At 37.6% G+C, this 15,315-nt stretch overlaps 1 protein-coding gene across 1 annotated transcript; it reads left to right on the top strand.

The window, feature by feature from the left end:
* Window positions 1–314: 314 nt before the first annotated feature.
* On the top strand, window positions 315–13,638 carry tgfbr2l (transforming growth factor beta receptor-like). The gene is made up of 7 exons (XM_055215080.2): window positions 315–519; window positions 6,659–6,809; window positions 7,374–7,576; window positions 7,662–8,497; window positions 9,083–9,224; window positions 9,504–9,631; window positions 12,027–13,638. The coding sequence occupies exons 1-7, from the start codon at window positions 456–458 to the stop codon at window positions 12,300–12,302; spliced, it is 1,800 nt and encodes a 599-aa protein (XP_055071055.2). The 5' UTR covers window positions 315–455; the 3' UTR covers window positions 12,303–13,638.
* Window positions 13,639–15,315: the final 1,677 nt, after the last annotated feature.

Here is a 15,315-nt window from a genome sequence, read left to right as displayed (position 1 = left end):
GGCATTATGGTTGTTACATTTTAGTGATATGTAATAAAGAAAGAAAAATAACAAAAATAGTAGGCTACTTTTACAACTACGCTTTTCACCATATTTACATTTGTTAATTTATATATGATTTTTCATTCACTTGATTATTGCTTAATCGTATCATACTTACATACTTTCATGCAAAACACACTATGTGCAGCACATTAGAAGCTGTATTACAGTTCATTGTTCATTGTGTAATGTATATGTGTGGTTTGTTGCATTGATAAATGTGAGATCTGGGCGGAGTCGCACTCAGTCACATCTGGATTAAAAACATCTGGATCCGCCTACACGGAACTCAACAACACAAGAGTCTTATTAAACTCTCTTACAGATGAGTTTATCAACGCCTTTCAAAACGAGCAGAGGAAGAAAATAACAACATTGCTTTAAGTTCGTGGAAGCGTTGAGATTGTGAAGATATGATGGGTCTCAAAGGCTGCTGGAGTTTGTGGGTTCAAGCATCTGCTCTTCTGTCTTTCTGGCGTGAGTAGAAAAAGTTTTTCTCCGCTTTCATTGTCTGGCGTCCAGCACGAATCGAAGCTTTGCTTTTGAGTTTGTTGTATGCTGGTTAAACTCGACACTAACACTCGGTAAACAATGAAATGTTTATAAAGGAAAGACATTCAAAACATTTTATGAAAAAGTTGTTATACTTCATGATTATCTTCGGCTTTTTTCAGACCGATATAAACCGTTATCCAGTTACTGAAGCAAAGACGTCTCTAAACCTTTTAATTTTATTGCAATTCATTGCAACTTTTAATAAGTGATGAAAATGCAGCACATCACGTTGACTGGTTTGAGATAAATTTCATATAATTTCATTTAACAGACGTTGAATGCCTATACATTGTCGTTTATTATTTAGCTGCTTTGCTCTCCTTCGTGGTGTTTGATTGAATTGTTGAATTAAAATGACCTCCACATACAAAGATTATTTTGTTTATTTTCTGCTGATGTTGATCTGATCAGTGTTTGCCCTTTACTGAGTGCACATTTATTATATTATTATCTTATAAAGGTTTTGATATAGGCTACATTAGTAATCTAATAACTCAAATAAACATTTGATTTTATGTGGGGAGTCATAGTATGAAATAGATTAATCTAGATTAATCTCATACAAAATAAAAGTATTTTTTCTATAATATAGGAGTTTGTGCTGTGTGTAAATATTATGTATATTTAACAACACACACACACACACACACACACACACACACACACACACACACACACACACACACACACACACACACACACACACACACACACATATATATATATATATATTTTTTTTTTTTAGAAATGTTTTATTTATATATCTTTTTTTTATATACAATATAGAATATATAAAAATATAAATAAATATATATATAGCATGTAAATGTTTCTTAAATACATACATGAATGTGTGTGTATTTATATATACATAATAATTACACACAGCACAAACTTAAATTTTATGCAAAAAAAAATTTTTATTTTGTATGAGATTAATCTAGATTAATCTATGCCCAACGCTAGTTTTAATTTTAATTTATCTTGTTAACGTATACTCTCTAAAAAAATGCTGGGTTATTTTCAACCCAGCTTTGGGTTAAAAAGGGACAAACCTAGCCGTTGGGTTAAATTAACCTTGAAACTTTTTATATATTTAACCCAACAATGGGTAAAAATAGCCCAGCATTTGGGTTAAACCAACAGGTTGGGGTTGTCCCTTTTTGACCCAGTGCTGGGTTGAAAATAAACCAGCATTTTTAGATGATATCTGTTAAAATAAAAATATCGATTAAAAATTAGATTTCATCTAGAACTTCAGGTCACACTGTTCCTAAAAAACGTCTAAAAATGTCCCACTCAAATAAGATTAAGATTATTTAAACTAGTAAAACAGATACAGTATGACATAACACCTAAATTGTTACTACAGTATGCTACACTGTTATGTATTGGTTCTGTTATCTGATAATATTCAGTAATAAGATGACTTTTTTCTTATTTAAGACTATGGTTTCTATTGTGATTAGTAGCTGTTTAGAAAAATCTGTCCTGTTGTTTTTAAAGACAACAAATTGTTTATTTAAGACCATGGTACAATATAAACAACAGTATCTGTTATTGTTCATGTAGTATACACTTTTGTATATATAGAACATTTAATGAATATAAACATTTTAATGTATAACATGTTTATATAAAATGTACAGAACTGTTTTGAAACTGCACACCAGACTTACTTAAATAGATATAATAAACACCTTAACTGCAATAAAATAGCAGCATATCATGGAAAATTCCATAGGGGAAACCAAATCTTATGAATCCATATGATCTTTGCAGAGCAGAGGCCCCTTTAAATGGTTGGGGTGTGTGTAGAGCAGTACCAGTTTAACAACAGTTATGAAATTTTACCATGTGGGAGGAGAGAAGAAAATCATCACCCCCCCCCCCCCCCACACTTATCATATTTCATTTGTTGCTCGAAATGGCCTTTTAAGCACACATTTCGGGGAATATGAAGAGGGAGCTATAGTGTCAGAGTGTGCAAATGTGTCCACACACAAAGACTATATATATACAATAATAAGACAAAGACATTTAGGATGCCTTGATGATTCTCAATTTTGTCATCATGATTGCCCACAATGGCAACATTGTAATGAGGTATGATGTTGACAGGGCCTAACTCTCATTTCTCCTTTGTTTTCTTGAGGAGAGTCCAAGAACTTGTTCTTAGTGGGCATGGGTTCGCTTGGTACTTGCGGAGGAGAGCTGGCTGTTTTTTGTTTGGCATGATATGACAGAACATTTTACTGGCATTGATGATGCTCCTCCTATTTCTTCTGAATAATAGGGAAGGGGGCACTAACCCTCCTCGACATTTAAACAGCACTCATCATGATGAGACTGTTTATGTGTCATGGTCAACTTTTGAAGACATCTGTTTATCATGAATGTGACAGTCGTGCTTTCGTTGTGCTGTTATTAATTTAATATCAGGAAATGCTTTCGGGGATCAAGCTGAGTTGAAAAGAAATTGGATGAACTTGGATATGTGCCACCCAGTGGGGTTGTTTGATTACTACATACGGAGGGCCCCAAAAATGTTTCAAGGCACATAAAGACATATGGAAAAAAACATAAAGACACATAGGTTTGTTTTCATGGAGGGATAAAAACAGTTTGTATGCGCTAAACCTAACCCTGTTGACTTATGAGTAAGGACCACTTTAATACCTTTACATTTTTAAAGCTTTTGACATGTTTAGGTTTGTTAGGACATTTTCCCAAATTTTGTCTTAAAAAAGCCAAACTTAAAGCCACACACACCCTTCAGCTTTTTGTTTTTATTTTAAACAGTTTACCTATTGTTTTATCATATGTTGTTTGTTTGTCTAATGACATTCATATACTGTATTTTATGACTTGTGTTTCCAAATACTTATTGGACCATTGTATTAACATCAAAGATCTTTTCAGCCAGTTCTCCAAAATATTTTCTTCGTTTTTCCAAAACAAAACGAACCGTGGTAGTAGAAGAAACCATACGACTTGGCATATGATTTTCATTATTATACCTAGCGCTCATGAATTACAAATAGGGAAACTTGCTTGAGCGCAAACCAAATAAATGCAGGCCAGCATCTCTTGGCGTCTGTAAGCAGCCATTGGATTTCCCATAAGCACGGAGGGGCTGTGCTTCAAACTTGGCCCGTGCGAGAGCTTCTGGCTTCAATTTATTTCTGGAGCGGTTGCTGCTGAGTTTAATTACTTTAAAGTTTGTGGTGGGGGGGGGGCTTTTGTGCTTAGCCTTTTAGTTTTCTTCTCTCTCTTTTTCCCTGCCTTCACGTCGCTGTCTCCTTTTACGCAAGAGCTGAGTGTTTTACTGTATATTTTGATGGCTTGCACGAGAGGACATCTGGAGGCCTGCGTCAAAAATCTCCTCTATTTCTTTCAATACAGTTTACCTTAAGGTTGCCGCACGCTTTCAGGGAAACGGATCCCGCCCCTCATCTGTTTTTAATGAACAATTAATATAGTTGTGATGTGGTAGCTTCAGCACAGAGACAGCGTACGTGGGAAGGAATTCAGGCTTGTCCCGCTTACCACAGGAACTCTTGAGACTCATGAACACACATGCACACGCATCTGTGCACCAAACCAAAAACTGCAGGCTGCATCACGGCACACACACACACACACACACACATCAGGCTATATATCGCGTTCATCCAAATCCAATTAGAGGTCTATAAACTCCAGATGGGTCACGTAGCTCAAAAACTGCTCTTAAATCTTGATTGCAGCTGTCATTACAGACTTCATTGTTATAGCTTTGTCATTGCAATCATTGTCCAATCATTTTCATTATTGGACAATTTTGACCGCATTTGTTGCGTGCCTCAATCAAGCACAGGTTTTTGTGATTTTAGGCTATTAAGTTTTGCCAGTTTATTTCAATTAAATTTTATTTCTGTAGCGCTTTCACAATTTGCATTGTTGCACAACAGCCGTTTACAGACATAAGGAAAACAGAAGTTTTTATAAAATATAAAATGTGAATTTTTGGCAAACCATAAATTGCAATCGTGCATTTTATGCATTTGGCAAATTTACAGTGCATTCAAAGTACACATTTTATCAGTAGGTGTGTACCTTGGGATCAAACCCACCACCTTTGGCGTTGTTCATGCAATGATCCACCAGTTGAGCTATAGGACATCTTAGTTTGCTTTTAAATCTTAAAGTGTTGTGTGTCTTATTTTGCACATAATAACCTATTTATAGTTATATAAGTCAAGCCAAATGTATTTATATAGTGATTTTTTTATAGTGTTGCATTGGTTCAAAGCATATTTACATGAAAGATGGACTTGAATATATATATATATATAGAATGCGTTAAGCACCTTGTTGAATCAATGCCACATAGAATTAAGGCAGTTCTGAAGGCGAAAGGGGGTCAAACACAGAATTAGAATGGTGTTCCTAATAATCCTTTAGGTGAGTATTTGCGGTTACATTTTGTAGCAGATGCAATGTGCGTCTTCCTCTCTATATGGTTCTATTTTACTAATACTGCTTATGGATCTGGTGATTTAGCTGCTTTCTTATTAAGGTTTTTAAAAATATTTTTTATGAAAATAAGGAAACAAAAATAAAGTAATTGAGAATATTACTCACCTAAAGGATTATTAGGAACACCATACTAATGCTGTGTTTGACCCCCTTTCGCCTTCAGAACTGCCTTAATTCTGTGTGGCATTGATTCAACAAGGTGCTAAAAGCATTCTTTAGAAATGTTGGCCCATATTGATAGAATAGCATCTTGCAGTTGATGGAGATTTGTGGGATGCACATCCAGGGCTCCCGTTCCACCACATCCCAAAGATGCTCTATTGGGTTGAGATCTGGTGACTGTGGGGGCCATTTTAGTACAGTGAACTCATTGTCATGTCAAGAAAACAATTTAAAATGATTCAAGCTTTGTGACAAGGTGCATTATCCTGCTGGAAGTAGCCATCAGAGGATGTGTACATGGTGCTCATAAAGGGATGGACATGGTCAGAAACAATGCTCAGGTAGGCCGTGGCATTTAAATGATGCCCAATTGGCACTAAGGGGCCTAAATTGTGCCAAGATAACATCCCCCACACCATTACACCACCACCACCACCAGCCTGCACAGTGGTAACAAGGCATGATGTTCTCATTCTGTTTATGCCAAAATCTGACTCTACCATCTGAATGTCTCAACAGAAATCAAGACTTATCAGAACAGGCAACATTTTTCCAGTCTTTAACTGTGCAATTTTGGTGAGCTCATGCAAATTGTAGCCTCTTTTTTTATTTGTAGTGTAGATGAGTGGTAATTGGTGGGGTCTTCTGCTGTGTTTGCCCATCCGCCTCAAGGTTGAGCGTGTTGTGACTTCACAAATGCTTTGCTGCATACCTCACTTGTAACGAGTAGTTATTCCATTTAAAGTTGCTCTTCTATCAGCTTGAATCAGTCGGCCCATTCTCCTCTGACCTCTAGCATCAACAAGGCATTTTCGCTCACAGGACTGCCGCATACTAGATGTTTTTTTCCTTTTCACACCATTCTTTGTAAACCCTAGAAATGGTTGTGAGTGAAAATCCCAGTAACTGAGCAGATTGTGAAAAACTCAGACCGGCCCGTCTGGCACCAACAGCTCACCTTTCTTTCCCAGTCTGACATTCAGTTTGAAGTTCAGGAGATTGTCTTGACCAGGACCACACCCCTAAATGCATTGAAGCAACTGCTATGTGATTGGTTGATTAGATAATTGCATTAATGAGAAATTGAACAGGTGTTCCTAATAATCCTTTAGGTGAGTGTGTATATAGCAAGAGTGTTATAAAACAAATGTTGATGTTGAAAAAGGTTTTTGATTTAACGTTTTATGTAAGATGTTTATTTGAAAAGTGTGCTTGTTGTTTAAGGTCTGGTTGTCTAATGCTACAACAGTAGACAATGCAAAAGTCTGAAAATGGTTATTTGTTCACTAGCCTATGACAAAATCTACCGTCATAGCTATTAGGGTCATCGAGTGATTTCTCTAAATGTATATTAATACAGTGCAATGTTTCATTTCAGTGATGGAAGCAAAGACTTTTACCATGTTAAAAACCAACCTGTGTAAGTGGTGCGACCACTCGAATCCCATATGCGAAGACAACGTCTGCACGAGCAACTGCAGTCTGACCTCTTACTGTACGCTGAATGAGGAAGTGTGTGTAGCCATATGGTGAGTCTAAGTCATGAATCAAATTTAAGTATGCATAAGTGATGTTGTGTACACAAATTGTGTGTAATGTTGCTAATATAAACGGTACATTTAAAACTCCTTGGCAACACCATAAGATAGATACTGATATGAAACAAATATAAAAAGTGGCAGCATATTTTATTATGGTTCCAATAATAAGGGTTTAGCTGCCATACAACCTTTATGACCTATGCAGTAATAAGATTGCTTTTCAACTTAAAAATTTCAAGAGAGCAGCTTTTGCGTCATTTCCAACAAGCTCAGTCTATGAGAGAGCTTGTCTGACAAAAATCAAACACATTTCTAACCTTCAGCAAAGTTTTAACTCTGGAATTAAATACAAAGTGCGCTAATGCTCAGGGATTCCCTGAATGCTTTTTACTCAAAATTTCATCATAAAAAAATCTTTTCAAGAGCGCATTTTAAAGCCCATGTTTGTCTTTCCGAGGGGTTCGGTTGTTGTTTTAACCAACTGAAGGGGATTTCTCTGTGCTCTCTAATATCGTGCTGTGCTTGACTTTGATCCTGTCATGTTTCTCGCAGGAAGAAGGACAATGTGAGTGTCAGCGTGAAGACGATGTGCTATAACCCGCAGCATCCACTGGAGAACATAATTCTGACAAATTACTCCACGACAGAGTGTTTGATGTCACCACTACCCTCTGATGATGGACTGCTCTTTATTTGCGCCTGTATCGGTGATCAGGAGTGCAACGACAAGCTCATCTTTGACAAAGGACCAAATGGTACTGTATGCATGTCAAATTTATCATAAATAAATCACAACTGTTAACCAATCAGAATCAATATAATAAATATATTTTTTTCCAGGATATTCAAAGGTGAAATCCATAGAGATCATTCCAATAGTAATCATAAGCCTTGTCACAACACTCATCCTGGGCGTCGTCATTGCCGGAATCAGCTTTTACCTCTACCGTACCCGTCAGCCCTGCAAACAACCCAAAGACTGGGCACCAAGACGTACCCACTACCAGTCCCTGGATCCAGCAGAGGTCTGCGCCGGCCAAGCGAATGGTAGCGATTACCACGACAAGATGACTCCACTCAGCGACGACGTCAGTTCGGAAATATCATCGACTTGTGCCAATAACCTAAACCACAACACAGAGCAGCTGCCCATCCAGCTGGAGACCCTGGTGGGTAAGGGGCGCTTCGCTGAAGTGTGGCAGGCACGACTCAGCCATAATGAGGGCGGACATTACGAAACCGTGGCTGTTAAGATCTTCCCGGCAGTAGAGTATACCTCGTGGTGTAATGAAAGAGCTATTTTCTCTGATGCCAACTTAAAACATGAGAACGTGGTGCAGTTCTTGACGGCCGAGGAGCGGGGTGGCACTTCTCAGAGGCAGTATTGGCTCATCATGGCTTATTACAGCCTGGGGAACCTTCAAGACTTTCTGGTTTCTCATGTTCTCACCTGGGCCGAACTGTGCGCGCTGGCAGGCTCTGTGGCGAGAGGCCTGGCACACCTGCACAGTGACATCGCACCCTGCGGCACGCCAAAGGTGCCAATCGCCCATCGAGATCTGAAGAGCAGCAACGTTGTGTTGAAGAGCCGCACCGAGTGTGCGCTCTGCGATTTCGGACTGGCTCTGCGACTCGACCTTTCCCTCACCGTAGATGATTTTGCCAACAGTGGACAGGTATGAAGGAGGAAAAAATATGGGGTTTGCTACAAAACCTGGTGAGCTTTTGCCATACACTTTCAGAAAAAAGGTACAAGAAAATACCTTTTTTTTAAAAGTTCACTTTTGTACCAAAAAGGTGCAAATTGGTACCTCAAAAGTACACATTGGTACCTTAGAGGTACATACTGGTACCCCAAAGTAAATATTTGTAGCAAAACGGTACGTACTAGGAATTAACTTTCTTTCACTTTGTCTGCCATCTTGGATGGATTTTAGGACTGAGCTTGATGCATTTTGAGATTGTATTTCACACATTTGGTGCCTTCATCCAAAAAAGGTATAAATCCTTTTGGACCACTATTGGTATCAAGTGCCTACCCAGACAGCTCACAAGGTTTTGGAACAGAGCTATGGTTTCCAAGTGTTTGTACATACACCAAAAAAATCATCTCTTAAAAAAGGTCAACGTGATCATTTGTGCAAGCAAAAAGCTCTGTGGTTGATGTGTTAAGGTCACAGATGTAATCGCGTACATCTTCATAACCATTTGTTATTCAATTTGGTGCAGTTGTCTTATTTGATTTACTCTGAGTCTCATAGGTGGGGACAGCACGCTACATGGCTCCTGAAGTCCTGGAGTCCAGGGTGAATCTTGAGGATTTGGAGTCTTTTAAACAGATGGATGTATACTCCATGGCCCTGGTGCTGTGGGAAATGGTCTCTAGGTGTGATGTCATAGGGGGCAAGTACTGTTGAGCTTTCTTGTGCACATACAGTATATAATTCTGTCTGTGAAATCCCACCAAAAGCTATTTTGTGAAAAATATATTTAACATTGATGGTTAAGACCATGTCAGTTTTGTCAGGTTGAAATGAAAGTAAAATCAAACTCCTGATGCTTCTTATCTATCTCTTAATTCGATTGAGACTTCAGACTGGATTTCACGGACAGTCTCACATAATGTGATGTCATGCTGAAGCGTGTAAGTACAAATAAGAGCTTTTATTCTCTTTTCAACAGAAGTTAAGAATTACGAGCCCCCATTTGGCTCCAAGGTGTGTGAGCAGCCGTGTATAGACAGCATGAGGGAACTGGTGTTAAGAGACAGAGGACGACCAGATATCCCAGAGAGCTGGACAACACATCCAGTGGGTACACAACTGGACATGCATGGAACTCAAAGACAAAATTTACTTTAATGCATCGACAATGTATTCATTATATTAATGTATGACATATATGTAGTATAAAAGAAATGACAATGGTGAAACTTAAAAGCAGAATGTATTAGGCATGTCAAAAACATTGGTAGAATTTTATGTACTTTGTACTTATTGTAGAACTCAAGGTATCAGGCTTGAACTTAACCCTTTGGGTTGTTCAAATTTACTACCATAGGGGGTTTTCGTGTACAAAAAGGCCACTAAATTAAACAGCTGGAAAAATTTATCAGATTAATTTTTCTTTTCTTTTTTTTCATAAATCTGTTAATCAATCTCAGTACTGATCAAAACTACCAAATGCTTACAAAATGTGCCAAGTTCATAGGTGGTGTCACTGATTTGGGGGGGACACACAAATTGACAGATTTTCAATATAAAAGTGATTGTGGACTGGATTTTTTTTACCTTTTTCACAGTCTTGGACTAGTCAGAGATTGGTAAAAAAATTGGCTTTGATGCATTTTTAGTTTTTGTACAGGATCAGTCTTTTCTCTCTCATTTACTGTTTTTGCCCCATTGACTTCTATTTTAACAACATTTTTTGATTGCAAAGCCATAACACCATATAATCATGCATTCTTAATTGTTGGCTGTTTCTCCTTTTGCTAAGAGGTTAAATTTGTCACTTTTACTGTTGATCACCATGTGGCACCATTAACCCTTTAGTAGGCCTGTGCAAAAAACAGAGCTTGATTTCTGTCTTGAACATTGAGTTATATTGAGTATAACAGCATATTAGAGAAAGAGAGACCAAGAATGCATGATAATATAAATATCGTTATAAGTCAGTGGGGCAAAAAAAAGCCACGAACAACTAATTAGGGAGAAAAAAATAAAAACTGATGCTCCACAAAAACTAAAAATGCATCAAAGTCAATGTTTTTACCAATCTTTGACAAGCCCAAGGCAGTGAAAAAGGGGGAAAAAATCCAGTCCACAATCACTTTATGGTTGAAAATCTGTAATTTTGTGTGTTTTCTGTCATCAAATTAGTGATACCCCTTTATGAACTTGGCAATTAAAGACGTAAAATCATCGAAATTTTGTGAGCATTTGGTGGTTTTGATCAGTGCTGAGCATGATTAACAGATTTATGGAAAAAAATGGAATATATTCCAATATAAATATTGGAAAATATTAATCTGATAAACTTTTACAGCCGTTTAATTTAGTGTTTTTTTTTAACACGAACAACCCGAAAGGGTAGTGAATTTGCCTACAGTATATTGTTGAGATTTTGAAAAATTTCAAAGCATTTTCTCAAAATATGTGTCAATATAAGATTTGTCATCAAAAATCATTCTATTTACTGAAACACAAAGAAAGTTGTGGCCAAATTAAGACATAAACAAAAATGGCCTCAACAACCCATAAGGATTAATCATGAGTCTAACCCATAGTAAGTACATGCCAGTGATTACTTAAAGGTGCAGTGTGTAAATTTAAGCGGCATCTAGTGGTGAGGTTGTGAATTGCAACCAACAGCTCAGTCCACTGCTTACCTCTTGCTTTTGAAACACATAGAGAAGCTACGGTAGCCGCCATCGGACAAACATGTCATCGTTGGAGACAACTTAGTAAAAATGTTTGTCCGTTAAGGGCTTATGTATAAACATTGATGCACAAAATGGCGTCTTCATGTAAGGGGACCCTAAGTGTATGTAGATAAAACGTCTCATTCTAAGGCAATAAACACATAACCGTTCATTATAAAAAGGTCTTTATACACCCCTAATAATATAGTTTTGTATATTATTTTGCAGTTCTGTCAAGAGATCCTTCTAAAATTTACACACTGCACCTTTAAAGGGACACTCCACTTTTTTTGAAAACAGGTTAATTTTCCAGCTCCTCTTGAGTTAAACAATTAAGTCGATCTCTGGGTCTAGCGATATCACTTTTAGCATAGCTTAGCATAATCCATTGAATCTGATTAGACCATTTAGCATCGCGCTCAAAAATGAGCAAAGAGTTGCTTTTGGCAGTCATTTTAGTCATGGAGGACTAAAGTCCTATCTATTTGAATGGGGAAAGACAAATATATCTCTAAAATCATCTGCCAAAAATCTATTTTGACAAATAACATGTTTTATTTCATGGTATTAGTCACAAAAATTTTTTTTTATTTATTCGTGTTCACGGACACAATTTTCCTCTTTTACGTGCTTGAGTACGAATTTCTATATATTGTTTTTTCGTGTCCCCGAGCACGACTTTCTTTTTTTGTGTTATTTTATGTACTTTTTCCCTATTGTCGCTTGGGGTTTGGACATTAAGCATAAAAAGTAAACATAACAAACATTTCTATTGTCTTACACAGGGAATGCAGCTTTTGTGTGCAACGATAACCGAGTGCTGGGACCACGACCCAGAAGCCCGTCTGACGGCTCATTGTGTAGTGGAGCGCTTTAATACTCTGGCACAGGAAGACCTGGAGAACTCCATCTCAACCCAAGCTCTCGTACTGACATCAACAGAGCAAACCTCATCCCTCCCCTGTCTTCCTCCATGCACGGACGACAGCGCTGACGTCCATCCTTCAGCTGCAGATGACACGCAGATCTCCGCTTCCTCCAGGCAACCAAGTCAAATGTGACCTGTCTGGAAAATCAGACTCTTTTTTGTAACGCATATTGGTTCATTATGTGGAGCTGGTCTCCGTTTTTAAAATGCTAAACCAAACCGGTGTTCTAGAGAGGGGTTTTTGTTCTGACGTTGTGGTTTTCTTGTTGTGGCGAACACAGAAACGGAAATTTTCTCCGCAAGGCGTCGTGCCATAACGCAACATACGCTGTTGCAGACGGGAGGGACGTTTAGGGGACTTTTGGCAGTAAGCTCTGCGCGAGCCTTAAAGTGTGGCATTCTTTGCTCTACAAATGTTTTCCCAAAATTGTTTACCACACATAATTTTCTCATCTGAAAATTTCCATCGCCCTCTGAGTCACTCGTTTTTAACATCCATGTGATCTTTCCATAAACTCGGCTTTTTGGGGACTTCAATTTGATTAACCACAGCACTGCAGCGTAAATACTCAAAAGGACGATACACCAACGACTGGAAATGACTGCTGTTTATAGACCAAAAGGCCAGATTTCGTTTTACTGCTCACAGAGAGCGGTATTATTTTCAACAGATTTAAGAGAGTCTAATGGGTTTCTTTCTTGTTTTTTCAGTTTCTTTGCACTGACCCTTTGTAACCACTGACCCGATTACTTAAGCGGCAACTAGATTAAGTGTTCCCATGAGCCAAAATGTCTGGGCTTATCAATGAGTAGCCTCAGATGTTGTGGAACATCCTGACTTTGATTATGTAATTCATTTATCCTAAGTAAGGGGGGAATTTTTCCTCTGATGGTTAACCAGATTTAAAGTCGATGTTAATTTCATGAACTTGTGTTATAAATACTCATTATGAAAAGCATGCCACTAAATTGTTTTCACTAGAAACACGTTTGCTTTCAGCAATCTTGAGTTTTTTAACAGAAAAAATCATACCAGATTGCAAACTGAAACTGATGGAGATCATTATTTTCTGTACAAACAGCAACATAAACATATGGCAGCCTGTTGTGCTTTTTCCATTACTGAAGCTAGAACAAAGATGTCAAGTCATTTGATCTATTCCTATTGTGAACTGGTTTCACAGTTGTACAGTAAGCGGTACAAACAATGTATGCAATCTTCCTGTTTATGTGAGTTTTGTCTTTGCCTCTTGACCAAATGACAAAGTGACACGGTCACCAGATATATTGTTCATGTTATGCAGCACCTTTTGAATGCTAACTTTAGAAACATGTTTTATTAGATAAATTAGTTTAATATTACTGGTTGTATTAGTTAAAGGGATACTGTGAAAGATCATTGATGTAAGTAAAAGTGTGGAAGGAGGTAAAACCTATAATATGATTACCAAATAAAACAACTATATATATTCTATAGAAAATAAAGTGTAGTGTTGTCAGAAACATTTCAATTAGTCAACAAATAAATAAATGAACAGTTTTTTAATGTATATAAGTTGATATGAAAAGTTAAGATGCAAAACGCTCTAAGTGCATCTGATATCTTTTTTGTAAATAAGCATTTTTATCAGGCTCTTATGTTTAGGTTCATTAATTTCACTTTAATAGCAGGTTATTAGCCTGTAATTGAAATGCATTTTTTAAAAGAAAGACACTTTAGTTTTTTCATTTGTATTTAGAATATTTGACTGGTGTTCCCTGCAAAAGTGCACGCAAACTTTTTTGGCAAAAAAAATCCACTTTTAAAAAACCCGCTTTTTTGTAAGACATATAAACAGTTGCAAAATCACTAAAGATGATGAAAGAAACATTATGAAAGTCAGAATGTAAATTAAGAAAATGACCCACACACTAGGAGGCACTGTGATCCATGTGGCTGCCACATTTGGGTTGCATTCAAGTCCAAGTACTCACAAAAGACCCAATTTTAAAATTTGATCCATGTTCTAGAGGGCTAGAGGGGATACAGCTAGGGCCAAATCTCGCTAGATGTTAGGTTTGGTGGTAAGATTAGGATGAAAAACAGCGGTTCTGGCTAGATAGGATACAGCTACAGCATAAATCCCATCAAATGTTGGGTTTAGGGTTAGGATTTAGAGTCAAATTAGGATGAAATCAGCAGTGTTGGCTAGATAGGATACAGCTACAACATAAATCCCATCAAATGTTGGGTTTAAGGGTTAAATTTGGGGGTCGGATTAGGATAAAACAGCGGTTCTGGCTAGATAGGATACATCTACAGCATAAATCCCATCAAATGTTGGATTTATGGGTTAGGTTTGGAGGTCGGATTAGAATGAAAAACAGCGGTTCTGGCTAGATAGGATACAGCTTCAGCATAAATCCCATCAAATGTTGGGTTTAAGGGTTAAGTTTGGAGGTCGGATTAGGATAAAACAGCGGTTATGGCTAGATGGGATTTATGATGAAGCTGTATCCTATCAAATGTTGGGGTTAAATGTTAAGTTTGGGGGTCGGATTAGGATAAAACAGCAGTTCTGGCTAGATAGGATACATCTACAGCATAAATCCCATCAAATGTTGGGTATAGGGTTAGGATTTAGAGTCGAGTTAGGATGAAATCAGCAGTGTTGGCTAGATAGGATACAGCTACAACATAAATCCCATCAAATGTTGGGTTTAAGGGTTAAATTTGGGGGTCGGATTAGGATAAAACAGCGGTTCTGGCTAGATAGGATACATCTACAGCATAAATCCCATCAAATGTTGGATTTATGGGTTAGGTTTGGAGGTCGGATTAGAATGAAAAACAGCGGTTCTGGCTAGATAGGATACAGCTTCAGCATAAATCCCATCAAATGTTGGGTTTAAGGGTTAAATTTGGGGGTCGGATTAGGATAAAACAGCGGTTATGGCTAGATAGGATACAGCTTCAGCATAAATCCCATCAAATGTTGGGGTTAAATGTTAAGTTTGGGGGTCGGATTAGGATAAAACAGCAGTTCTGGCTAGATAGGATACATCTACAGCATAAATCCCATCAAATGTTGGGTATAGGGTTAGGATTTAGAGTCGAGTTAGGATGAAAATCAGCAGTTTGGGCTAGATAGGATACAGCTACAGCA

Source organism: Misgurnus anguillicaudatus, chromosome 17 (assembly GCF_027580225.2).
Source record: "Misgurnus anguillicaudatus chromosome 17, ASM2758022v2, whole genome shotgun sequence".
Taxonomy (NCBI): domain Eukaryota; kingdom Metazoa; phylum Chordata; class Actinopteri; order Cypriniformes; family Cobitidae; genus Misgurnus; species Misgurnus anguillicaudatus.
The sequence above is the reverse complement of the archived record's forward strand: the minus strand, read 5'-3'. Positions and strand labels throughout refer to the sequence as shown.

Bases quoted from the DNA above. Each gene is read 5' to 3' on its own strand.
- tgfbr2l (XM_055215080.2), top strand. From the start codon at position 456: ATGATGGGTCTCAAAGGCTGCTGGAGTTTGTGGGTTCAAGCATCTGCT. The intron at 7,577-7,661 runs GTACTGTATGCA...ATTTTTTTCCAG, and splicing joins CTTTGACAAAGGACCAAATG to GATATTCAAAGGTGAAATCC. The intron at 9,225-9,503 runs GCAAGTACTGTT...TCTTTTCAACAG, and splicing joins TAGGTGTGATGTCATAGGGG to AAGTTAAGAATTACGAGCCC.